Source organism: Leuresthes tenuis, unplaced genomic scaffold (assembly GCF_036924035.1).
Source record: "Leuresthes tenuis unplaced genomic scaffold, fLeuTen1.0.hap1 SCAF_3, whole genome shotgun sequence".
NCBI lineage: Eukaryota > Metazoa > Chordata > Actinopteri > Atheriniformes > Atherinopsidae > Leuresthes > Leuresthes tenuis.
This window is the reverse complement of record NW_027325357.1, coordinates 11225177-11253002: the sequence shown is the minus strand read 5'-3', so window position 1 is coordinate 11253002 and position 27826 is coordinate 11225177. Positions and strand designations below refer to the sequence as shown.

General features: G+C 39.0%; 2 protein-coding genes across 3 annotated transcripts in view; one reads left to right on the top strand and one right to left on the bottom strand.

Annotated features, from left to right (window-relative positions):
• tox2 (TOX high mobility group box family member 2) overlaps window positions 1–11706 on the top strand; it is a 95540-nt gene extending 83834 nt beyond the window's left edge. For both annotated transcript variants that reach the window (XM_072381783.1, XM_072381782.1), the window contains 5 exons: window positions 335–565; window positions 5240–5320; window positions 8351–8761; window positions 8851–8999; window positions 9644–11706. In XM_072381783.1, the coding sequence (XP_072237884.1) occupies window positions 335–565; window positions 5240–5320; window positions 8351–8761; window positions 8851–8999; window positions 9644–9686 (915 nt within the window). In that variant the 3' untranslated portion in view covers window positions 9687–11706. The remainder of the gene's footprint in view (window positions 1–334; window positions 566–5239; window positions 5321–8350; window positions 8762–8850; window positions 9000–9643) is intronic.
• A 14490-nt stretch (window positions 11707–26196) lies between these two features.
• The window catches only part of snta1 (syntrophin, alpha 1), a 33654-nt gene continuing 32024 nt past the window's right edge, over window positions 26197–27826 (bottom strand). Inside the window, exon 8 of the mRNA XM_072381781.1 lies at window positions 26197–27609. Coding sequence (XP_072237882.1) covers window positions 27517–27609 — 93 coding nt within the window. The 3' untranslated portion in view covers window positions 26197–27516. The remainder of the gene's footprint in view (window positions 27610–27826) is intronic.

Here is a 27826-nt window from a genome sequence, read left to right as displayed (position 1 = left end):
GCTGAGCAACTGCAAAATAAAGATTTGAAAAGGTTTGATAAATTCTACTAGCGCATGTTATTTTTGACAAAGTAAGGCAAAAAAGCTGCAGTCCAAAAAAGCTGTGTATAAAAGCGTTACTATCAGTGAAACGTTGCTGCAATGCTCAAACAGTGGTTATTGAACAGAGGAATCGAATAATGGAGCTAATGAAGTTTACATGATTCACCTGGACCCAGGGTTATAAACATTCATTAGAGGTGCAATTACTCATTCTGCACGTGTGGAATTGGTCGGCTCAGTTTCAGTGTCAATAAGCGGTTTTGTTGTTTTGTGTGCACTGATGGTCTTCCAGATAACGGGTGAGAAGCGACCATCCTCTGAGATGATGAAGCCCAAGCCCAAACCACAAAAAAAGAAGAAGAAGAAGGACCCCAATGAGCCTACAAAGCCTGTGTCGGCCTACGCCTTGTTCTTCAGGGACACCCAGGCAGCCATCAAAGGACAGAATCCCAACGCCACTTTTGGGGACGTATCCAAAATAGTTGCCTCCATGTGGGACGGACTGGGAGAGGAGCAGAAACAGGTACATTAATGATGTGCTGTGCACTCAGTGTATTGAGCATTCAGTTGTAAGTGATCTTTACCCTCAAAGCAGTACTGTATTATTACTGTATAGGAAGAAATAAGCCGTTTTATGGTGTAGGTTAGGAAAACATGATGGCTCGCTTTAAAATTGAGTCTGTGATAACAAAACACTTCAAAGTATAATTTTCCTAAATTACAGTCACCAAGTCCTGACCCCTTGGTTAAACACACAAAACAAGTAGCACATAACCATACTAAATGTTAATTAAGTGGAATAAAGCACCAACAGTGTCTAAATAGCTGTCATCCACTTTTCATGATTACAGCTTGCATGTGGCATATAACACCTATTTTAAAAAATCAGTTATATAATTATAACTGATTTATATGTTTATATTGATATGTTCCTGTATGGAATAGACTGCACAAACAGAACAGAATCAACTGAAGAACTTTCTATGTCGTAAGAAGTGAAAAGTTGTTTTTAACCATCAGCACTGTTGATATATTTACCCAATTCAGTTTTATCATTACCTGACCTCTGCATATAAGACTGCATTAACACTTGCTGCAGTTTATAGCGTCCCCCGTGCAGCACAGTTTCAATTTATTTTGAACATTTCAGACCCACAGACAAAGTCAAGGAGGTTTCTGTATGTTTGTGGTAACAAATGATGGTGTGAAATGAACGGAAAACGAGACAGCCTGATGATCATGCGCAGACTCATATTTTTAGAATATCCAGTCAGGGCGCAGCCTATTGGATGTCAAATAAAAGCACCTGTCTCCATGACAAAGTGCAGCCCATTCACCGCCATCCCAGCCAACATCTACTAGACCCTATCCGGCATGTGTGTCTTTCTCTCCCACCAAACCTACTTTATACTCTGGACTTTGGAGGCCGTCTGTCCCTTTTATTTGCAGTTAATTTTTGCCGCCTTCACCGGGGCTCTTCACCATGAATCTTCATTTCGCCGCTGACACCCTTGAATGCGAATTCCTCATTTCCTGTCTTTTTATTTATATCTGTTGCCTGGTGATTTGATCATGCTGGGAATACAAGATTAGCAATTGCCTTGTCCTTGGTTTTGCCTCAAGGACATCTGCTCCAGAAATGTTATTGTTTGGGCTTCTTAACCCCTTCGTGTCCTGGCTTCTTTTTCACCTTAGATATTCTGTTACCGTCTCTCTATCTCTCGTCGTAAATGCATTCGTCCTTCACAGTTGAACCAGGGAACAGAGGCAAAACTAGCAAAACAGCAGCTCTACCATTAAAAATCCTTCCATTTAGTGTGGCACTTGCAGCTAATTTTTTGATTTGTTTGTGCATTCGTGTGTTTAATCAAATGTGTCACCTCGTAGGACACATAATTAACTTGAGGTAATGATGTCATTATGGAATGAAATGTAGCACCCTGTCTGGGCAATAACCCTGTGATTGCTCTAATTATTCTCACAGAATAGCACTGTCATTTATTACAGCGCAGCCAATGAATAAACTTGATAACAGTGTATTTACAGAACAGAACCAATTCAGTTAGTGCTTGTTAATAGTCAGTAAAATCATTAATGTTTCTGTCATTGCTCTTCACGATAGCATGAACTCATTACAGTGCACATCTACTGACCAGGAATGTTGGAGTGAAATGCTTTTGTAATGAAAACTTTCCATGCCAAGCTCTCATTCCTTTAAAATCTTCAATACAAGGCTTTAACTCCAGGCGTCAAGCTCCTCTTGATCTGTTTATATACGCACAGTTATGCTTTTTTGGTCTACAGGACCAATGAGGTGTGTTCCATAACGTTACAGTCAGACCTTGTGGAGCCTCACAGGAGCACCAGAATGTAAACACAACCCTTCCCCTACACACAGCTTTGTTTTAACTAGATCATGGCTCCTGTTTCCAATTACCTATAGTACTCCTCAAGCATACCATGCAGTAAAATTCACATAAATGCCGTGAAGGCACTGTTTCTTTTCTCCATTTTTGCGAAGACACAGTCCAAAGCTTCACTGTTGTGTTTTCTGTTCTTCATGTCATTCCTTTTGTTGAGCTTCATTGCGCTTTTTCCCTCTTTTGTGTGTTTTTCTGTGTTCTTCAGCTCTGTCCTTGAGCTTGGTAGAACAAAGTTATTTTTTAAGACTCATGTTTATGTTCATATTTTCTTTTTTTATTAAAATGTTCTCTGAGCTATACAGCTTTTTTTTTTTTTTTTTTAATTCCCAAAGGCCTTTGCTTTATAGTACAAGATCAGTGCTTTATTTGGGTTTTGTTATTCCTCAAGGTGACTACATGTTAAAGCTACCCCAGAAACACAGAACAACATTTTTCTCTTGTTTTTGTTATTTGAGATTAAGATCAGTTTTCAGTTTTTACAGCAGCAGTGAGGAACAGTGATGATAGATTTTTGGGGAGGAGGGAGGAGAGACCTTAGCTATATTTAATTGAGTCTGTGTTTTGGATTTGTGTACTGGTGAAAGGTCAGAGATGGAAGGAAAAGATCACTCATTTTTAAACAGCGTCCTTTGATATTAAACTCCTCATGTACGGTGAGTCTTAGCATCAGTTCAGCTATAATCTGTCAGGATCGAGGAAAGGTAGGACCCAGATGCAGCTCTTTAGTTCACAAAACAAGGTTTATTCTCCAAAAACAAGACGGGGAGCAAAGGCAAAAACAAAGCGCGGCAGAGCCGGATTCAAAAATACTTAAACATGAAAACTAAACAAAGAAACAGGACTATGAATAAATACTTTGACTATGGCTATGAATACTATGAACAAGGTTAGACTATGAGGCAGGAAACCCAGACTTATCTTCGTGCGAAGCATGGAGGGATAGTGAGGATTCTGCAGTGACTGAAAGTAAACCAGGAAGCTAAATACTGTGAGGGGAGTGATCAGTGACATGAGGTGCAGCTGTGAACAATTAACCAGGTGACTTGAGTGAACTGAACGTAACAGGGGAAAAACATGACTAGAACATAACATGGTTAAACAAACTGTGACATAACAATACATAAACATAACCTAATAGTGCAGACTGTGACATAATCATGTGTTTTTTGTCCTCTTTTTGCCTCTTCATTTTGGACTTTTTGTTTGTTTTTGATTCTCATTCCCATTTCTCCTCCATCTCTACTTCTCATTTGTTTCCTCTCCTCACCCTCCTCCTCCTGCGTCTCCTCTCACCAATTGCTCAGTCTTTGGGTTGTAGGGTAATCACTCCCTTCAGTGTCAGCAGGGTGCAGGGTTATTGTCTCCTGTAATTAAGTGGTTATCAAACAAGAACAATTCATTAAGGTACAATTAGGGGCTAATTCAGGCGGGACTCCTCTGTGTCAGGATTACGATAGAGGCATATGCTCTCTCATTGCAGCTTTGTTATTTTTAATTCATACTGACCTGCAGCCTTTGACGGCTTAAATTGCTAATGAATCCACTCACTTTGGAATAATTAGACATCCTTAGGCATGGTAATTTATTTAAAAGTATCTGTCATTGTGCAAATCATTAGCTGTGTTAAATTAATTTAGAATTAAAGCTGCCGGGAGTAGTTTGGCTACAGGTAGACATGAGTCTGTTAGCGTCTGAGAGGTGAGGACCTACTTTTTGTTTGTTTGGGTTTTTTTTCCAAATCATTTTGATAGTGGAAATCTGCAGTTTACTTTGGTATTTTTTAGTTCCTGGTTCCTCATTCTTGTCTATATATTCCTGAGTATATATCATGGAAGGAAAATAATGATAATATATTAGATAAGGATGAGTGAGAGGATAAACATCAGCTGTTTGAGCAAGAGATTGTATCCGCCTTCATCCCAGTTTGTTTGCTCTTCTTGTGTTTGTCTGTTTGTTTATTGACTGTGCATGTTAGTGGCTGCCAGCCTATGAGCATCTGGCAACACATGAATGCTTAATGGTTATTCTACCCAACCTCTTTCAAATAAATGACCCTGTATGTGTAGCCACAGACAGTCTCTAACAGAGGATCAGTAATTACCCATTGCATTCATTCACGCACAAACACGCACTTTCCATCATATTAAAATGCATCAGAGACCAGACGAGATCTGAGACTTCTTCATCGATTTAAGGGTGGACTTTGTGCGACTTGCTTTCACTGCATCGAAAAGGCAATGGCAGCTATAAAGAGCCTGTGAGTGACATGTGATGACATTAGCTTGAATTCCCTGTCTCAACGCATCATTTGAGGTTCATTCAGAAGGCTTCAGATTGCCTCTTTGCTAATGTTGTTTGGAGTTCTTTTTTTTTTTTCCCTCCTCGTATGAATGATTTGCTGGGACATCAGCTCTGATTAAGAGATAAGCAGCAGCAGTAATAGAGGAGACAGAAAAAAGCAGTACACAAAGTGACAAACAGCATTGCTTTCTCATTTAGCTGCATTTCTATTTTCATGTTATTGTGCACAATCTTCCTTGACATTTCATTTTGGATGTTTTCAAGAAACGAATGATTCAAATGCATCAACATCATACAGATGGCCAAATCACATCGACCTGATAATTGTGCAGCGAATGCTTTTGAAATGTTTTTCATCACAAACAAGATGCCCAAAATTTCCTCCACATCAGTCAGTGTGGAACACAGGGTCATTTTAGCCTTTGGCATCGCCTTGTAATCAAACGTTGTTGTTGTTGTGTTTGCTCCTGCAGAGCTACAAGAGGAAAACAGAGGCTGCTAAGAAGGAGTACCTGAAAGCCCTGGCCGCCTACAGAGCCAGTCTGGTTTCCAAGGTAACAGCGGGGGTCACATCTTTGATATACATGGGTCAGCAGCGATATAAGGGATGATAAATTAGACAGAATTCCTCTCACTCTCATTTCAAGCAAAAGGTCCACTAGCAGCATCGAGGGTTCGTATACTTGTGCATAGATATATTTGTATTTATGTGTGTGTGTGTTTAAAGAGAAAGGCTGTGTGTGTGCTTTGAAGAGAACAGTGAAAATTAGGCCTCAAACACACCCGATTTGTAACCTGGGGAGAAATGGAAAGTAATAGCACACATCTGTATGTGTGTGCTCATCAGTGTGCACATATAAGAGTAGGAGTGGACATTACCTGTCATTTGCTGTCCTCCTGGTGTTTCTGTTCTCCCTGGTGGGCTACTAATGTATTGGCTAAGGTTTGCTCACACCCACTGTTCTTTCTTTGATGTTTAGCCCAGAGCATTAACATATTTCTTTCCATGTTTGTGTAAAAAAAAAAAAAAAAAAAGAAGTAAAGAGAAAAAGGAAAAAGAAAGAAGCCCTCTTTGTAAATGTCTCACATCTGCAAGGTTTCCACAATAGTTACAACATTGCAGGGCTGTTTCAATCTGTCGGCCCGCTGCATTTCATTTCTGTCTCCCTGCATTGTTCTTCAAATTCAACTCTAAATTGCATTAGCATATGCCAAGCTCCTCCTCCTTGCTCTCCCTCCCCCCTCCACCGAGCAGAGCCCCACACTTCCTCTCATGCTCATGGGCCGAAAACAAGCACCTTGATTAAGGCATGAATAGTTAATTCATCAGCCTCTTCAGTGCAGCATACTTTCAACTAAAAAGACTATTCTCATCTCTTGTCTTTGGTGCGATTAGACATTGATGGCAGAGCCCCGACACAGAGGCTTGATTGATGCCATATGCTGGTAGATTGCCAGTCAAAAATCTAACAGACAAAAATAAACCTGCAAACCTTCTTCACTCATTCACGAACAGCTAGTCTGAATGCAGGAGTGAATCTCATCATTTACTATGACTTTTTTTTTCTTCCAAATTACCAATAAAGGAGTCTTTTCAGAATGAATTGGGGTGGGTGGAATTGGAGGTAATTGGAGGATCTTTTTAAGGATTTACATCCTCAGTTTGCACCTGTTGGCTTTTTGTGATGTGACGCTTGTTAGTTTGTTAAAGAGGGGAAAGAGAAAAAAAAAACACAAGTTCGTATGCAAACTGCTATATGACCTTATCTTGTGTTCATATGAATCCAAAAACTCAGCATGCAAAATAAGATTAAAAAAGTTTAAAGGAAAAAGCATGTCAGAAATTCAAATGATCCCATGGTCTTTTAGTAGAGATACAAATATGAAAATACAAACTCTCTCTACTGTGAAACACCATCTTTGAATATCCACTTAAAGTAAAAATAAGCTTCAACAAATCAAGCCTATCGCCTCACTCTCCCCCTCTCCCTTCAACTCATTTCTTCAGTATTTCATTTTCCACTTGACCCTGCAAATGTTTCTGTCCCTCTGCTTTATCCATCCCTTCATGCCATTCCATTGATTATTTCAGGGATTTACTTGGATGGATGTGAGTCATTACTAAATAGCAGACCGCCACACATCACTCCAACCAGTTTGACAGTTAATGAGAAACCCTCGATGTATTTCATACATACACATACTCTTTCCCCTGTGAAAGAGAGACAGAAAGACCTGCAGAATAGATGTCTATGTGTGCACGAGATTGTACAGGAATAGGATGGGGGATTACAAAATGAATAAAGAGTGAATTAATAAAGAGGAATAAAATAGTGACCCTGAATGGAAAAACCCACCATGGCCTAACATGCTATAAAAATTTGATATTGTGTATTCATTTTACAGAATTAGTGTACAACTGAGCATTTAGAATGCAACATTTTTACATCAAATAAAAAATTCATAGGCAATGAGTCTTGTTGCCTGTTATGTATTGCATGAAGATCCCAAAATACCTGCAGCTTCTTTTTTGTTTCTTTTCTTTCATTGAGGTATTGTCGGTTGTGTCTGTGTGAATAAGGAGGTGCCAGAAATGATGGGACAGTATCATGCAGTGACCGTCAGCTTTATCCTCTGCTGCATGCGGGTTGCTCAATATATCGAAAATGTATCGCAACATCAACATGCACAATATCAAATATCACAAAGACATTTTAACTTGAAAGTAGAAGTGTTAATTACTGCTGCATTCCTTTTAGAGGACATTGTGCTTCTGTGCATGTTCAACGACAAACTAACAGGGGAATGTTTAAATATTTTGTAAATCATATCGCCATTGTAATATTCAGCAGTGGTATATCACAGATTACGTGTTTTCCGATACCATGATACATTTTCATATCAGTATCAAACCATATTTTTATACTAAAACTGCACAAACTATGTTTTCATGCAAGAGTATTCTATGTATGGAAAGAGTACTACAAAACCTCTGAAGCTGATTTCTTTATAATGCAGCCAATAGAGAAGTCCTCTCTTTAAATATAGACCTGGGATTGAGCAAAGTCCACCACAGTCTAAGTTATCTTAGACCTGAGAAAAGAGACAAGAGGGGATTCACAAGTCTGTGTTTCCATCTGACAGAATTCAAATTTGCTTAAAGTGATTTTTTTGGACTTGTTGCCCAGTGACACCAATAAAATTACTGCCTACCTGAGCTCTGATAGATAAATCATATTTATTAAACTGTAAATCTTACTTTTAAAGCTTTCACTATTATTTCTGGTGGTTCTGATAAAATTGTACTGTACTCAATTTGCCCTGATCTCGGAGAATTGTAAACCAATAGTCTGGCAGGGCAAGAAATAGTAATAGTTATTCAATCAGACAGGTTGTAAACTAGACAGATCTAAACCACTTTTTGGGACTTCAAATAAAATAGAATTGTACGAAAATCCATTACAAAACTAGAATATGTGTTTGTAAAAAAACGATTTTCAGTATGTTAAAAGGGGGAAGATGTTGTTAGAATGAGTGTTACAGTTTAATGAGAACTCTTTTAATTTGTTTTCTCTTTCTTGTAGACATATAACGACCCTGTGGAGACAAAAAATGCCCAAACAAGCCAGGCTTCTCCACATATGATGCCAGCCAACCCGCCCCTGTACAGTGTGCCCCCTCCCCCCCAGCCGTCATCACCATACCTGGGGCCCGGGGCCTTCCCTCTCACTGACCTGCAGAGCTATGCAGGACATGCCCCTCGCCACACTCTGTCACAGACGCTCAGCCAATCACAGATGCTGCCCAGCATTAGTGCCTCTCCCCCTTCCTCCTTCCAGATCAGCCCACCACTTCACCCCCACCAGCAGCTCTCCCTGCACCAGAGCTCGCTCCTCAACCAGCCAATCCGCATGCAGCAGGTTCAGTCCCAGCCAATCATCTCTCACCAGATGGGGCTTCAGCCCTCTCTTCACTCCCCACCCCCAGGGCAGCAGGTACAGAAACTAACTGAGACACACTTACTAATGTGAAATTATTCATACCTGAAGATGTTGGCCTAACTTTCTTTGTGTTTTGCCTTTAGGGTTTTTCCCACCTCCAGTCAGAGTACCAGAAGAGCATTGGGGGTTCCCAGTCTCCAGGAGCCCCTGGCCCTGGTCCAGGCCCTGGAGTGGCTCAGACCCATGACTGGGACAGTGAATACTGCAATCGGGAGTGTGGAAACCACTGCAGGTCAGTGTTGACAGATTAGTCAAACCATGTAGTAGCATTTAGAAAAGAGACAGACTGATCCAGCTCAACCAAATGGACGCATTGTGCCGCTTGATGTGTTTACTCAGTAAACTCATCTCTTTCCTCTAAGGTTTCCAGCCTTCATGAATCAGATAGATGTAGTCCAGCTTCAGTTTTAGACCAGCACTCACTTTGAAATGACTATACAATAGATAGTAATGACATATATATCCACCACTGCTTTCACAGTGTAAGCGTTGAAAATTGTCAGTTCCATTCCAGAGAGACAGGGAGACAGCTGGAGAGGTAATGCTGAGATAACAGGGTCCGTCATGTGTTAGTCAGACAGCAGTAAAAAGAACAGATGTTCCTAACACAAGTTTTCGTTTTTATTATACTAAATGCCTTCGCAGTGTGTGCAGTCCTGCAAGTCCTGAACATATTCACCCTACAGTGCTGTTCCTGCACAGATTATATGAGCAACAAAGAGAGACAGTAAAATGAGATCGTGACAACCTGCGTTCAAGAGTGAAAAACAACCTCCTGTTGTGATCTTGTTTTTTAGTTCTTTTTTTTTTTTTTACAGTCGTATCCTCTGTCAGGGTCTAATCTATGGCTCTGTTTTTGTTGTTGTTTTTTTGCAGTGGCAGCATGATAGGCAGGGACAAGCCACTCTACCTCACCTGAAACTGAAGATCAAACTCTGCTGACAAATATGACACCAAGGAGTCTACTCTCACCCCACCCCACCCCTCCCCTCCCCACCCTGCACCCCACCCCCATCCTGTTACCCCAACCTCCAACTGTCTTCTGATGCACACATTTACATCCAGTACACACTTAACATACAGTTACACACATACACAAACACACATGCACATTCAGCTTCTCAAACGCCATCACCACCACCTTTTTTTGTCAGTGTAATTATTATTTCTCTCAGTTTCTAGAATTTGTGACCAGTTTTTTGACTAGATGACTACTGTCTGTACCACTTATTGTATTAGCAGTCCTTTTGCTGTTTGAATTTGCCAAGCACTTATAAAGCCTCCCTTTCCTCCTCCCTGCGCCCCCAACCTCCACGCCCTAAGTGGTGTGTCTAAGCCCTCTGTGATGCAGGTCGGGCTGTGGAGCACTCCTCTTGTGTGTCACCGTCAAAGTCCCCCTCAGGGACCCCATCCAGCTTTAATTAGAACGAGAAGAAAAAAAAAAAACATACGCTTCCTCCTCTTTAATCGCTTTGTTTTTCTTTATTTTTCTTTTTGTTGTTGCTGCTGCTGTCTTATTTATTTCTGGCTTGCAAAATTGTTCCTCTTTTATTTCTTTTTTCTTTTTTTGCAAATAAGCGATGGGCCCTGTACTGTAGAGAGATATTAACTTCTAGTAGGTTCTGCACAGGCCTTCATGTTATGGTAGCTTTGCTTAAGGGCCTGGAAATTAATACAAAAAGCTTGGGTGGTGAAGAGAAAGAAAACAAAAATAATCTTTTTTTAATATTAAAGACCTGTTGAGGTCTACCGAGCTGTCACAGTGTGATTGTAAATATCACTTTTATTGGATCAAATTGGAAATCAGAAGTCCAGATTGATTTGTTTCTTCTTTAATATTACATGTATCTTGTTGTGTGTCTGTATGTGTGTGTGCGTGAGTATGTCTGGACGTTAGAATGTACCACATTCATGACGTGAGCAGTTGAGTATGTATGTAGGTGTGTATGTGCACGTGCACACACTTGCGTGTGCGAGTGCCTCAGTGTTCGAGTCTTTCTCGTGAATTTTAACAGCCTTGTGCAGCTGGATTTCAGAGGAGTATTTCACACTTTCATTCTTGCATTAAATCTGTGCTCACTGGTGTGTTTTTTTCCAATAAAGTTCAATCTAAAACTGAATACACAATATGTGTCCTGCAGATCATTAAATGGAAAGAGCCAGGTGAGAGATAGAGAGCATAGAGACAGAAAAACAGAGACGCTGTGAGATAAAATGAGATGTAATGTCACAGGTAGAGAAAAAAAAAGAAGATATTGCCTCAAAATGCCTGCCCCTCCCTTTTGTTTTTGTTTTTTCTTATATTTTTCATTTGTCCAACCATCATGTCAATGTTGTCTCCTCAACATGCAGAGGTGAAGAACTGCAATATGTGAACCGAGACATGGCATCCACGTTACAGTGATTTTTACAAGTTTCTGCTTGATGTTTGGTTGTGTTGATCTCATGTTTTTAACTTTTGTGTGATTAACAGAAATGCATTTTGCTAACAGAGACATCTTGTTTTTATCTCTTATGTGTAGCAGAATTTCAGTTTTAGTTGCTGCAAGACAATTACATTTAAAGTTGTGTAAAAAAAAAAAAAAAACTGCCAAGTGTAGTAATTTTATTTGTAAAGCCAGTAATGATAAATATTTTAAATGGTTATACATTGTTTTCTGCTAGTTGCCCATCAGCTGTTTGACAGGCTGTCTTATTTATGAAAGAGATGAGATCATTTTTGCTTCTTACGATGGAGGTGTATTTTTATTCTTATTTTAATATTCATTTGCTTTGGTTTGATAAAAATGATGAAAACCACAACATGATTTATTTTTTTTCTGTATTTCTTTTTATATTTTGGGTGCTGCCTCTTTGTTTCCTTTCCAGCAGCATCATTTTGTGTCACAATGCTTCTTTAATTTCAAACCTGCATAATAAAGTAAAAAAGTTTAAAAGTGTACTTGCCGAATGTCTCTTCATTTCCCTGCAGACATCTTGTCTCTTTCTGTCCTCTACTCTAATTAGAGGATCACACCTTTTATTAAAGACATGATAATAGTTATTTTAAAGATACATAAACACCCTCAACTCCCTCTCCTGCACTTTATATTTTCTCTTAAGAGGGTCACATTTGTATCCTATATTTATATTTATCCCCGATGGCATCGGCTAATTAAGCCTGGATAGATCGAGTGCGCACCAGCCAGCATGGATATTGCCAGTAAACTATCTCAGCAAACAGGAGAGCAGATGCGAGAAGACGTTAGCTTTGCTTGTGAAAGTAGTGCATCGTAGGCGTCTAGTGTGAGATAAAGAGAACAGAGAAATGAGATGTGCATACAAACTCAGGCAACCGTCCAAGGGCTGATTTTACCCCAATTGCACACAAAGTCTTCTAAGAGACTTCATGAGAGAAGGAAAGATAGATTGAAATGGAACTGTCACAATCCCTTCATTCAATGTTTTATTCATTTTACGCCTGCCTGCCGTCTCTTCTTCAGTGGTATTGAATTGGCAAATAGATCATTATTGGACAATTGGAAAACCTGCCACTTTGTGATATGACACACATTATATGAAAATCACAGTCATACATTCTTAATGCAGTGTCAGATGAAAGAGGGTTTGGGTGCAGCCACACAGATTTGTCGGTGTGCCTTCTGTGTACATACAGTCGCGTTTGAATGAATACCTGCTTATGAATGTGTGTGTGTGTGTGTTTGGGTGTTGTTTTGGGTCCTCTCTGACTGTAGGCATATAAAAGCAGTACGATAGCAATGAAGTCTGTCTCACTTTAGAGAGAAAAAAAAGAAACTACTACATATTCACTCTGTCGTCCACAGCCATTGTACGTAGTATTACTGTAGTAAATATTGCAATGGACACCATCAATGTGACAGCTCTGTCAGTGCCTTTAATCCCATCCTTCAACCCAGAGAGACAACCATGAGGCCAACAGGAGTCAGAGGCAACAACTTATGGGGAAGGATGCCACCGAGAAGAGGTTCATACAATGATCATGTCAGGTTCCGTGGATTAAAAAGAATATGAAAGAAACAACCAAAACAGTAAAATCGTTTCAACGATTTAGTTAATTAATTATTATACAGAAATCTAGTTACTACAAATCCTGATGCAAGTATCACGCTTCCAAAAAAATCCATAGTTTAAGTAGCTGCCAAGTAGGAAATGTTAGGCTTTGCAATTTTTTTTCAGTGTTGGAGCTGCCTTTATCCTTCATAGTCATTAGTTATGTAAGAAATGACCAAAATGACAACAAAGAAAGTACAACAGGTTCGGTATTTTTATGGATCGGGGTGTCACAATACATTGTACTGACGATAATGGTGATTGTAAAATAACTGAATATTGACAAGATAGTATCGTGTTTGATCTCACTTGATAAAACATAACATTACTGGAAGAGGACTGAATTTTGTGCAGTTTAATGACAGTGGAATTTAGTTGCCAAAAAATAACCCCTCAAAAGATTCAGCTGCATTTGTTGCGTGGCATTAGTATGTGTTTTCAAAATTTCTATATATGTTGCAACTATATTGTTATCATGAATATTTTTGGCTGTGATAGTTGTGAAGTGAATATCACATACTGTGACAGCACTACTGTATTTTGCCTTGGTTTGTGTATATTTTGTCTACAGTAGAAGAGTTTACTGTCCCTGGTTTTCATGTGAGTTTGAATATGAACAAAAGTGACCACAACCAGTAAACTTGATTTTGAGTTTCAGTTTGACACAGGTGAGGCGGTCCGTGCTCATATGGTTAAACTGAAGACGTCTACATGCAGTGAACTCCAAACGCAAGTCTCTCAAAGACCAGCCGCTGTAGCATTCAGCCAAAACCTTTCAGTTGCAACTTTGGTGCTGCGGTGGAGAAACAAACGGCAGGAAATGTGGGTGGTTTTGACAAGAAATGAGTTTTGCTTTGTGTTCAGAATCAGTTAAGGTTTCTTTTTATGCTGACTGTTGTGCACACGAGATATCAGTTCATTCAGAACACTGAAAATTGTCAGCAGATTTCTCAACTGTAAGAATCAACACTGAATGTTTTTCTGTTTGTTACTTCAATTTGTTTTTAGTCATTGGATTTGCTTTTTAAGACTGATAAATTACTTGAAGTTTTATTACAGGCTGTTTTGTTGAGAAGATGGCTATTTTGGATCAAACTTGAATTGATTAATATGGCTTTTGCAGTTTATGTATCCGTGCAGAAAAACCCCAAAGCAAACAGAGGATGCAAAAATATGTCACATAGGGTACGGCATGAGGCACACAGCACACTTGTGGTTTCACACCTGGAGATATTTACGTAATCCATCCTATATGCTATGTCAGCTTTGGCAATCATTAGTTGCTGTTGCTGGTGGCTAAATTTGATCCGTTTCCTGTTTTTATGATGGTACAGGTCATGAAATGCTTTAAATGGTTTTCTTTTTCTTAAAAAGAGTAATGCCTTATTTCTTTTTTTTTTTATTGAGAATTCCCCTCCAACTTGTTGTGAAACATCGAGTGGAGCAGAATTTCTCTCTATGACTAGCTTAAACCAAATTTAAATGTTTCAATATCAATTTGGCAACCATGCCTTGCACCTCTTGAGACCCTTTGGAAGACTGTAATATTCACGTGATCCTATTCTTAAACAAGATAACAATAAAATTTTTTAAAATTCTGGTCGGGATGTTTTATTTTCTTCTTTGTATTTTAGCAAAACGAGTGTTGTTTCACAGATCTCATGCAGATCCCAGCTTTCTTGGCACCATCCACCTCATTTCATGACAGGACGTAAAATAACTACATTTGTTCACAGTGTAAAATGTTGTAGTTTCACAAAAACGACTCAAATATTCTAACATGACAATACTTCCCTTTATCTACACAGACAAGCAGCTTACATCATGTCATATATCTTTAAAGTCTACCTACATTTTTGCAAATGATGATAGGATGACATCTTTAACCTAGGGCATCTTGCTACATGCTAGTGTACACACTTATGCTCCTGATTGGCTGATGGTGTCCCTCATAATTTGAACAACAAATGGTGGATGACATGACACGACTAACTCTCATACAAGAGACATTTGTGATTTGTGACTCACTATTTCTTAATTCTCTACTTCACTAGATATTAGAAATGCACGGTTAAGGTGAGAAAAAAACACAAGTTTGTGCAATACTTATGGGTTTACATACTCATTATGTAATGTTTACGCTACTCTACAAAGCAACAGCCCAGTAATATGTCACCACATCAAAATTTTTAACTATTGTTTATGTTACTACTATGTTTTGGACATGTGGGCGTAAAATCGTAAAATCAAGATATCAGATTATGCTAATGTTGCTTTGCTGTGCACACTTCACAGTTGTTGTATGCTTAGCTATTTCTGACTGACAGTAAAACATTTCTCGGAAGTTGTTCATGTCCAACTGAGTCCCTTGTCTGTCTAGAAGGAGAAAGTTATGCAAAAACGTGTAGTTTTGATATTCATTGACACGTGAAATTTGTGGTTAAGAGCATTAAGTCAGGGGTTGCAGGAAGATAGACTTGGCTGATGAGAAGTAAAGCCCCCCCCCCTCTGCACCTTACCCCTCTCATTTGTCTGGAGGCTGTATGGAACAGGAGTCCTCATTGCTACAGAGAGCCCACGGTGCTCACTGACTAAGAGGTAAAATAATAAAGCCACACATTTCTCACATCTCAGCAGTTCTTAAGTCTTGACTTGAAGTGGCAATGAGTCAGATTGAAAACCACACATATAACCATTTTCTCATCACCCCGGCAGTTGTCTGTGAAAGGCATGTCTTTTTGTGCCCTGGATCACCTCACACTGGAGCCACAGAAACATGGACAGCCACTCGCAGTCATTTTAGATGTTTGTTAAACACCACAGCTGCTCCGTTTGAGCAGTATCGCCCACACATGCTGCACGTCAGATCCTCAGATAACTGCATGTTAGAGAGACTATTAGAAATTAAACGGTCATGTCATTGTAATACGTTTCTGGTCCAGGTGTCTGAGAATTTTGGGACAGAATAAGGAGAATAATGTACTAACTTAGGAAGTCATGTATTCAGGACTGTCATACATATGGCATGTGACACTGTTTGAATAGGCCTGAAGATGAGATTGGGAAAGGATTCAACTGAGTATTTTTCAACATGTTGGCATGTTGTAGCATAGACAGTGCTACCATTTGGCTGGCAAAAACAGGTCCTTGTTCTTAAAATCGGCACCATAGCAACCAAGCTGTGGAACAAACTTTTGCCAATGTACAGAAAACATAGCATCACAATTCATATCATTGACACACTTTCCAAGTGCTATGGTGCCCTTTACAACAGTGCTGCTCGATTAATTCACAGATATTTTTGGAAAAAAAATCCCATTGAATTGTTAGTTGAAAGCTTTCTATACACTGTACTCAAGACCACATGCACAAGGATTTTTAACGAGGACAAAAATGAGCTTTTCCAACATGTGTGCAGAAAACTATACATTTCACATGATATACATTAAAAAACATCCTAAATGTCCAAAACCCTGTCACTATTTATGCTACTTCATCGATGCTGTCACTCACATGTGTTGTTCTTCAAACTCTCACGTCATTTTAAGAGTCACTGGCAATCGAACTTGTCTATAAGTGTGAGGGCAAGTTGGGATGGAGATGTGAGGGCTACAAACAGTTTATGGCTCATGATATATCTCCAAGAATTTCCAAAACTATTCTGTAGCAGAGCAAATACTCTCAGGATTCATGAAGAAAGAATTAATTTTAGACTTTATTGTCAATTAAATTATGAGGTTGGAGCAAATATCTGTGAACCTGAGCTGCTGTTGTGATGCTGGCCAGTGTTGAATGCTCCGTTTTTCTTTTTAACTTGGTCGATGACAACAATCTCCTCAGATTTGTCCCTCAGTATTAAACACCTGACCTCTCCGTACATTCAATTACCTAAATGAGTCAGTAGGAAATCACTTTCTATATACAGTAACCTCAAAGGTATGTTAAATGGCTCTACTACAGATGATTTTACACCCTCTGATAGGCAGAATGAACTATATACCTCAGCCAACAAGACAAGTCTAATCAACGTAAATCATATTTTCTTTGACATATTTCAGAAAATTGTCCCGATTCTTGGAAACACATGGCACATTTAAATGTTGTCATTGTTGATTTGAGCATGAGCTCACAGTGAGTTAAAGTGAAGACAAACTAGATTGTCTTTTTAGTCATTGCAAGCTCCATTGCGTCTGACACATGGTGTGTCAGGCTCAAATAGGTTTCCTCTCTTACCAATTACAGTGTTTATGTACCTGAGTCCTGAATGCTTTGTGCATGATTGTAATTTTCATATTTCAAATCCAATAAATTGCTCCATCTTTAAACTCTCTCACTTTCTATTTATGTCTGTCTGATAAACTTCTTTTTCCCTCTCCGGGGACGTTTATTTTCGTCAGATGCCTCTGCATTCATTAGAATCAAATACAGGAGAGTGTTTTCCCTGTCTTTGCTTTAGTTTTATTCCTCTCTGTGTCTCTTCCAAGTAATGATACTTTCTATCATTCTAAAGTGTTTTCAATCAGTCTCCCTGGTTTTAAAGAAATTGACTTCAAGGGCTTGGAGCGGGTGAAAAATGTGGTTTGAATTCTAACTTGGGATTTGGTTGAAAAAATCATCCTGGGTTAAATCATTCAGAGAGCTGAAGGTGCCTCCTCACAAACCTTCATGAAGCTTCTGATAACTGTCGAATTTTTACAAATAAACGTTCTCTGTTGAACCTATTACAACTGTTTCAACTATTTCACTTTTATTCTGAGCTTTCAATTTTCTCTTTGCAGTTGGTGAAGCTGAAACAGAGTTTATTTTTTTTCTTTTTAAAATACATAAATCAACATGCCAACGTGGGCACCAGCTACAGTGCTGCAGTGCACCACCTGAGCAATATACAGGTTTTGTGGCCATCTGAATCAATAATAAGCATGACAGGTTTTTGAAAAAACTGCAGATTTGTATCCACAATGACTGGAAAATTCCAGGCTCATAGAGCAAAGTTAATATTTCATGACTCTGTCTTCTTAAATGAACAAATCACCAAGTGTGTCCTGACTTGTCACAAAACCTTCATGCAGACATGCACAACATCCCATCTTTTAGTACAATTAAAGGCCACAACAGACAGCGATTTTAGCCACTTTATAGGTTCACAGCAAACTAAGCTGTGAAACAAGCAACTAATGAACTTGGCTAAACGTAATGTAAAAACCCAACCTTGGCATTTTATTTTGGGACCCTGTAGGTTTGGAAATATCTCACTCAACAAGCTGTTCAGATTTGCAGTGTAGACCTACATCTCTCATCACTCCACCTCCTCTGTTAAGCTTGGACCTCTGAGCCCCACCTGCTAACTTTCAACCTGCAAGCTGCTTCGCGTGGAATTTTTTTTATGTCAGTTCTACTGGGGAGCAGGAATCCAACATCTACCCACAGCCTTAGAGGATATCAGAGCCCACTGGATGCATTATATCCAAGGGCAACAAGAATTAGGAATAGACTGTGTATGGGCAGCAACTGTTTTACCAACTTGGTCCAGTTCAACACTGGACTGAAGAAACTGAGCCACAAACAGGGATTAGTTCCGACTCCCAGTGCATGAACTTCAGACAAAAAAAGTGTATTTGAGAAACAGTTTGTCAGTTTTTTTTATTTATTCATTTATCTATTTTAAAAAGGGCATTTATCTCCCTTAAACTAGATTTTATGAGCTGACCCACTGTTCTCTGTGGTAAAGTAGGACCCACTGATATGTTCACTGGTTTACAATCCTACTTATCACAGGGCTTGAAATTCCTCTGCTGTTTGTTTTCATGCTGTGTTTTTCTTGGCACGGTCATGGCCTAAGATGGAGGACACATCATACAGACAAGGCTTCTGCTGCCACAACTCAAAGAAGTGGAATTCCACAGGTTATGTTTTGGCTTGTATCTAAACTGTTCAAGCTTTTGGAGCTCTGCGTTGGTCAACCCTTTTTGCATGTTACATTTCAGTTGGTTGATTAGAAGGTGGTAGAAGCAGCGACAGTGCAAATTTATACCATGCCATCCTTGATGTCAACAGTGGTCTTTGAACCTCTCACTTTGCCCGATGTAGGAACGTTTAGCCAAGATCAAAGACTTTCCCAGGATTCTTTCACATTGGTCATCTGTCATCTGGGATGGCCGTAGTAATGATGACAAAACTTTTTCCCTTCTTGGTTAGGTTTAAGCAATAACTTTATTTGGTTAGGGTTACAAATCCAAAGTTTATAGTTAGGGTCAGAAAACATCATGATAAGCTTTAAAATACCAGTTAACAACAGTTACCTTTATGTGGGCCAATTTTTGTGGGTGATTATACATAGTTTGGTCTGCCATTTCATTCGTTATTAATGTGAAAAAAGCAAAAGATAAGGGCATCAATAGTTATTTCAAGGAGATTGATAAGCATCAGGCATCACCTACGAGAATATGTTGATTTTTATCTTCTTTCTCTTATAGCCCTCTATTGTTTTAACTATGAAAAAAATGATATGGCACCATGTTAACAGTCCAGAATTGAACTCACTAATCTAGTGGAATGCGTTAATATAAACCATTAATTCATATTAGAAACACTACAATTTAATCCCTCATTAGTAACTTTAATTGCATTTGTTAACCATGAGCCATGTAATGACTTAAATCATGTTTTCTTCTCACACCCACATACATGCAGCTTGCGGCCTCCTCTTTCTCTGTTTGTCATCCTCAGATGACATACAGAGTAAAGCCTACAGGAAAATGTACTTTTTCATACAATTCTTCTGAAAAATGGATTATCAAATTAATGGAAACTGCTCAATAACTGCTGCAGTGAGAAATGCTTCCCACCTAATTGAATTAGGGTTTTCATTTCTATGATTTCTGTGTTTGTTTTTGGCAGCTGCCATCTGTTTGCCAGGGACCAGCTCTATTAATAAGCTATTCAGATTGAGAAAGGGCTTTATTCCAGCGACTGTTTCTCACCTCCTCTCTGTCTCTGTCTCCCTCTCTCTGTCTTTTTCCCCCTTTCTCGTTCCCTTGCTCGCCCAAATGATTGTCATGGAAATCATCAGAGGTGCCAAACCGCAGACAAAAGAAAGAGCTTAAACACACACCTGAGCCAAAAAGAACAGAACAGTAGTCTAATTATGATGGGGACAATTAAGACTTTGCATATTTATTGACAGGGGACTTCACACAGGAACATATGCTCATGAATACCAAAAAAATAAAAAGAAGGCATGGTGGGGTGGAGGGCTGGTGGTGTTGATTCTGATTGTATATATGATGATGTTGCTGGGAATGTGTTTTAATGTTAGAAAAAAATGTGTTGTTGCGTTAAAAAACAAACATGGTACTGTAGCCATATGATCAGATATTGTGTACACTGTTCCAAAAGCAATATAACCAAATCTTATCGTTATAAATTGTGTGGGGGAAAAAATGTAAGTGTCCTTTCCGTCAGCCAACATAAACTCCATTCCCTCTTTTTTAGCCTCTCCCGTTGACAGCCACAGTCTCTTTGCAATGCTCCAAGAACAAGGAAGTCCAATCCGGGCTTTGCTCTGTATTCTGATCACACACCTCTTTCCTCCAGTAATACAAGTCTACTTTAAAATTCATAACTACATTTGGAAAGAATAAAAGGGTGCCCTGATGGAATATTTCCAAGGAGCTTACTTGAGCGAAAATACCATTCGCTTTGGCATATTTAATAACCCTAACCTGGTCTTTAAGACATACAGCAGTAATAACAATTTTTTTAAAAATACTAGTGACTGAAAATTTTTTTTTTTTAAATCAAGCAATGCCTTAGCATGAAATGAGCAGCCATAATTCCTGCCTCTAGGAGGAGGATGAGAGAAAAAGTGAGAAAAAAAAGGGGGTTGAAAGGGACAAAAGATGGTGAGAAGCCTTGTCAAAGTTAGAAAGAATCAGCTCAAGTCTCCTCATTTTTCTGCTTTGCTTTTCCTCTCCTCTTCTGCCTGGGAGGCAGTTTGAATTGAATCAAACAACCTAGATTGATTAAGCTTGGATGAATGACTCTCCAATGACACAGGATTCAGCGGCAGCCTCGGCCCATCCCTCTGTACATATTTGACATGGTTATTGAGGAGTTGATGTGAGAGTGATTGTGCAGTTTGTTCCTCTGGATTCTGTGCAAGGTTGAAATGCTATCCGTTGTACTAAATGTTGTTTCCATTGTTCGGTTCCTTGGAAGTCCTATTTGAATCCTGCTTTGATTCGAATGCATCTCTGGAAGAATAGAAAAATGAATGCCAGTAAGAAAAATGATAACATGCTATTTGAATTGGAATAGGAATTTCTCTGCTTGAGTTTGAGTATTAATCTCTTGTCTTCTTTTCTCTTTTTAGTCCTTTCCTGTTCAAAGAGGGGCATAGGGGGGTTGAGTTAAGAAAATTGTGGAATGTCCTGTTCTGAATTTGGTCAGAACCAATCAAAGCTTAAATGTTCTCTGTCTCTTTCCCCTTCTGAACACCACTAATCTCTTTGTGGTTCCTCTATGTGGAGACACAGAGACCCCTACGGTCTGTAAAGGTACATTAAAGCCTGGCAGTACAGAGATTTTCTTTCATGCCTTAATACTCTACTGCCACCTGGCTGCTATGAATAAGGCAAAGGAACGCCACCGTTGCATGCAGTGTATGTAGCTACATGGGATTTACAGAGGTGGGTGTTTTTATTCCCAGTATTAGACTTTGACAAGTCAATTTAATCTGAAAACACAACTGAGGATCTAAAATCTGAAAGATAGAATGTGACAGTTGTGGAAATGTATTTCAATTTGTCTTTGAAATGTATTATGTACAGGCACTATAAAGACTGAATGGTGAAAAACTGAATGAAATATTCATAAACAGGTATATAATTGAAAAAAAAACAACACTTCACTTAATGTAAAAATCAGCGAAGAAAGCCTAGAATGTTCTTCACCTGCAATATATATGACTTTTCTCCCCTGTCAGCTTGTGATTACTAACACATTTGCATTTAAGTATCACTTTAGCTATTGGAGGTGGAAATAACAGCAAGGATTTTGTTGACTTTCTGTAAGTTTAATCAATAAAAGTGCAGTTATTGAAAGATGTCTCAAACTCAAAATGTATAAGAGAGATTTTAGTGAAGTACAAAAAAAGTTAGGACACCTTATAAATTATACATAAACACAGAATTTGAAAATGAAACATTTTACTATTTCATGAATAATATCAACTAATATCAACTACCTACTAACCTGCCTTGAGCAGCAACACATTTAAAAAAAGTTGGGACAGGGGCAACAGGAGGCTGGAAAAGTAAGTGGTGCTAAAAAAACATGTGTGACATGTTGCAACTAATTATGTTAACTGACAAAAAGCCAGATACATTATTGGTCAGAAAGAAAGGGCACCTAAGAGAGCAAGAAACTCTCAGAAGTAAAGACTGGCAGGGGTTCGGCAATCTGCAAAAAACTGTATCTACAAATTGTAGAGCAATTCCAGAATGATTTTCCTCATCGTAAAACTGTGAAGACTTTAAATATGCCATCATCTACTTTATATGACACAGAACGAGATTCAGAGAATCTGGAGACGTCTCTGTGTGCAATGGACACCAAAGTCAGTAAAGTCAGTACTGGATGCTGGATCTTCAGGCTCTCAGGAGGCACTACATTAATAACACACATCAAGGAGGAACACTTCTAGAAATCTTTGTCTGTGAGCACAGTTCACTGAGCCGTCCACAGATGTGCCGATCACAAAAACTCTCTTACAAAGAAGAAGCCAAATGTGAACACAACACAGAAACACTGCCATCTTTGGGCCAAAGCTAATCAAAAATGGACGGAAGCAAAGTGGGAAACTGCTCTGGCAACTTATTTATATTTTAGCAAAACAACAATAAACTGAATCTGTTATTGAGCTGGTAGTAGATGGTGTATGCCGACGGGCACTGGTTTGGCCAGCTTAGAGTCCAGACTTACACCAACTGAATACATTTGAAACATCATGAAACAAAATACCACAAAGAAGACTCAGGACTGTCGAGCAGCTAGAATCCTGTTTCAGACAAGAATGGGACACGATTAGCCCAAAGGCCCAGCAACTGTTCTCCTCAGTTTTGAGATCCCTATGGACAGTTCTTTCAAGAAGAGGGGATGCTACACAGTGATAAACATGGTCCTGTCCTGTTAATTTATTTAGATGTGACGCTGGCAAATTCAAGTTAAGCTAACATTTTTCATGAAATAGTCATGGATCACACCTTTAAGCTGCATTCTTGAGAGTAAAAAATTGGTTTTAGAGATTTGCAGATAGCTGTATGCTACTTTTGTTTACATTTTACAACATATCCCAAGTTTCAACACGCACAAAACAGTTTGTGAGGCATGCATTGTACATATTTAAGTGTCACTGACTGAATACCCAATGGTTTGATTATGCTAAAGGCTTCAAAAAGTCAGTTTTGTGTGTAATATCTTATGATAACGTGTTTATTTTGTCATTTTATGGTATACTACCTAAACCATGACAGCTTTCCACCAGTGTCTGATTTGTGAGTTTGACCAATTATTTCACATAATACAAAAAAGACAAAAAACAATCGTAATGTTGTTTTAGAACCTTGGATTACATATTTTTTTACTGAGGCCAGAAAGCATTTAGGACATAAACCTTTTTATTAATCTGTAAAAACAGCAGGAGAACAGAGAAAAACTTGATTTGGCCATTTAAATCACCAGTGCTCTGTATTTTTCCTCCAAGACTTAAAAACCTCTTTACATTTCTAGCTATGTTTTCAACATTTGAGGGATTTCTTTGTCCTCCAGGATAAATGATCTCCTGATTCTTTTCTTTGTTGGAGACAAAAACAAACAAATAACCAAATAAATGTTGAACCCATCAATCATAACATTACTATCAGAATTACCTTATGGATGCATCATGCTCCTGCTGATCCAAAATATCCACTCTCACTGTGGATGACACACTGGTAATGCCAAAGTGTGGTAAGGTAGTAAAAATAGTGCCAAACAATGCATATAAAAGCATGGGATTTCATAAGCAGAAAAAACATCAAACATCTTCAAATATTGTTGACAGGACCAGGAAAGGCAGCTGATCTTGCTGGTCTCATTTAGAGACCTACTGTTTGTATACAATATTGTGCTTTTCAGACTTGAACACAAAAGAAAAAAAATGGCAGTATGTCCTCAGTCTGGTGAAACATGCTCTTCTTTAGTCTTTTCACTTACTAACCTCAGCCCCCCCCCCTTCATCTCCCTCCAAAGTGCTCTTCCATTTTTGTTAATCAAAATATATTCACACAATCTCCTCCTCTTCTCCAGCAGGATCTGAGAGGCTGATTGGCAATTTCTGCAGCAAAACCATGGTTCAATGGAAAAGAGATGGACGCCGCTACGCTGAGAGCTCCCTGCTGTTACCATAGTAACATCTCAACAAGAGTGGTGAGAAGTGAAAGGAGAGGCAGCGAGAAGATATGATCAGATGTGAACACTCTATTCTGATTTGTTACACAGCTCAGGTTGATATTACTGGACTTGCCTGCTTATATTTGTTGTCCAGGCACACACGTGCACATTTACATGTGTGTAAAAGCATATGCACACAGAGGGACTGACGCAACATCTGCTCCTCACTGATAACACCGCCTAATGGCAGTAAAAGCATACAAGAGCATGCTCATTGCTTCCCCTTTTTACAATGGTTAGCAGCAGGCTTAACTGTTTCCATCACGCACCCTGCTGACTTAAGCAACTCATCATCATCATCATTTTTGCCCATTCGTCAGATCTGCGTGGACTTAATAAAACTGTCAGACCACCAACTGGGAATCTTAAATGAAGACAGCGTGAAGGCTAGATCTGCTGCTTGAAGTAGCTCAGAGGAATGACTTGTTAGAGTTAATAAGATATCAAACATGCTGCTGAATATGAAGTGCATTAGATATCACTTAATACTTTTATTTGGGCTCTTGATTTAGACAGATACATAACCCACGCAGGCACCAGGAGAACATTGAAGCTCCACACAGAAAGGCCCCAGCTGTGGTACAGCCAAGGGGAAAAGAAAGCACACTCTCCTTCATATCTAACCTTTTGTGCAGATAAATACAACATACGAATATAAAAAAATGACTTACTGAATTACACCGTGTCATTACTTTTCTTTTTAAACAAAAACTAATCCAAAATGTGGCCGCAGTGTGTGAAAAACTAAGTACACCCCACGATTCAAAAGCTTGTAGAGCCACCTTTAGCAGCAGTGACTTGAAGTGATCATTTTCTTTATGATGTCAGTCACTCACAATGTTGTGAAGGAGATTTGGTCGACTTCATTTCACAGCACTGCGATGTCTGTGCGAATTCTTTTCTTTTTCCGCCTTTCTGTTGTTTATTTGCCGCTGTGCTTTGGATCATTGTCCCGCAGCTTGAGCCAGTTTCAGCCAAGCTTTAGCTATCGGTCGGATGTTCTCACATTTCACTTAAGAGCACTTTGAAGATACGGAGAAGTGACCCAATGACTGCGACGTGCCCAGGTCCTGTGTGCAAAACAAGCCCAAATCATCACCCCTCCACCACCGTGTTTGACAGTTGTTAAGAGGTGTTTGCATTTGTTTGATATGCTGATTCATTTTCTTTTTCTAACTGTACTGTCATACATTTGAACATTTAACATGGAAGCTTGGACCTGCAGTCTGAGATGTAGCTCTTTGGGTTTTGGGAGTTTCTCTGAGTATTTGACCTTGAGATGAAACTGCTGGGACATCCTGTTTTAGGAAGATCCCTGTAAAATTAAATTAAATAGTTTTAAAATGGCTTTATAACCCTTCCCGTATTGATGGGCAGCAACAATCACTTCTCTAAGATCATTGCCGATGTCTTTCCTCCTTGGCATTGTATTAAAGACACATCTGAATGCTCCAGACCAGCAAACTGACAAAAGTGCAGATTTTATAGAGGTGCTCACACTTGATGAGCACTTAATCAAGTGCATTTGAATAGCTGCACCTGGCTGCTACTTATCCTTTAAATGCCTAAGGGAGCACCATTGGTTAACTTAGTATTTACTCTCCGGCTTCACATTTTGGTTTAGTTTGGGTTAAATAAACAATGACACTTTGTAACATGTAGCGTGTGGTTTATCTGAGGCTGAGTTTTCCAAGTTTTAAGTCCCGCTAAGGACAAAAATGATTTCCAGTTACGTAAAACCCTAAAGCATTGAAAGAGGGTGTACTTTCTTTTTCATATGACTGTCTATTCTATGGTTTTAGTTTTGTAAAATGCAAGCGAAAAAAGGAGTGAGGCTCATGAATTAAGCAAAAAAAAAAAGAAAACAATAAAAGTTAACAAATTTTATTACACGTTTATATACAAACAACCCTGCAAGGCACACCTTTGTTTAAATAAGAATATACAATACATTTTATTACTGAAGAAAACAGCTTTTAGTTTTGAAATATATATTAATACATGTCTGTCTAGTGATAGGAGAGAAAACAAAGGCCCCAAACTGCAAATGTTCAGTCAACACGAGAACTAAAGAAGAAAAATGATCACACACTTTATGATGTAAACAAAATATTTCATATTGTATTTGACTTGTTGGCCAAACGGCGTACAATCTGTCTCATAAAGAGTTTTTGTCCTCTCTGCTGATGGCTGACTTTAGGAAAACTGTAAGTCATAATTTAGTAAAAGCTAAGAAGACAACTTTTGTCAGTAGTACTGTGCTTCACATCGGATAAAATGACATGAAGCCAAGCCTGCCACAGTGCCTGATTATTCCACTCATATTCAAGACACTTTGTCCTTTCATTAAGAACTTTAAATCTAATGCAATGCTTACATTATAACACAATAAAAAAAAAACACTTTGATAGTGAATTATTTTCTCGATTTGTTAGGTCATAGATTACGAGTCTGGGTTAAAACAGGAAAGCTGTTTAGCTGTAATGAAAAATATATGCACGGCATCTTAAAAAGCATGTGTCCTCTTACATAGAATGACTCTAAACAATGGCAGCTGAACTGTCCACAAACACCATGTCGTTATTAGTTGTACACTGTTCAGCATAAACTAGTGCTCATGCAGCGGTCGTCATCCTGTCACTCCGCTGAAGCTGCTTTTATATAACAAGTATTTGTCCAACATCAATCAGGACAGTTGTGAAATAACTTTTTGTTTTGTCTGCTCACAAAGATTGAAAGATGAAAAGATGCTCCTGACAAAGGCTTGCTGTGACTCATGAAACATAACCAAACAATGGCTGAAAAAAAAATGTTTGGGACTTCAAGCTTGGAAACATTAAGATACAGCCTGTCATATTCATACGATTCATCACCAAGTGTCATGACCGACTCAGACAGCTTTGACAGGTGTCAGGCCCCTTATGTGGCTACTGATCTGCACCTTCTGTAAAAATATCTCTTTACCTTACATCTATGAATTCAACAAATGTCCATCATTGTTGTAGTTTTCTCTTCTTTCACAAGAAAGACCTTGGGGTGCCTGACCAGAGATGATACGCTTTAGAGGCCTTGGGAGGCTGAAAACAAAGAGCTTGTCAGCATCATTTCCTGGGCCTCATCGTCAAGTCTTCATGGGCTGTGGTTTCAATGAATATTCCTGTTGTGATGTTCTGGAGAGCTGGCCTTCATCATGCCAGGAGGCCAAGCCGTTTGACCTTAGCAGACAGGAAAGAGTGGATGATGAAGACCAGGGTCTTCGGACAGCAGCGGAGGTCCAGTTGCTGACAGGAGAGAGATAAAATAATAGTTCAACACTTAACTTTTATATCATATTTCAGCAAGGATGTGGTGGCTGCGTATAGTTCAAACACATATTCATATAAAGTGTTTTTCCTCGCTTCAATATGGTTAGAAGTCAGTATCTTGTGTCAGTCTGTATGCTCATTAAGACATACTGTAGGTTTGAGAGCCTTGGAAAATAGCAAGATAACCTTCCGT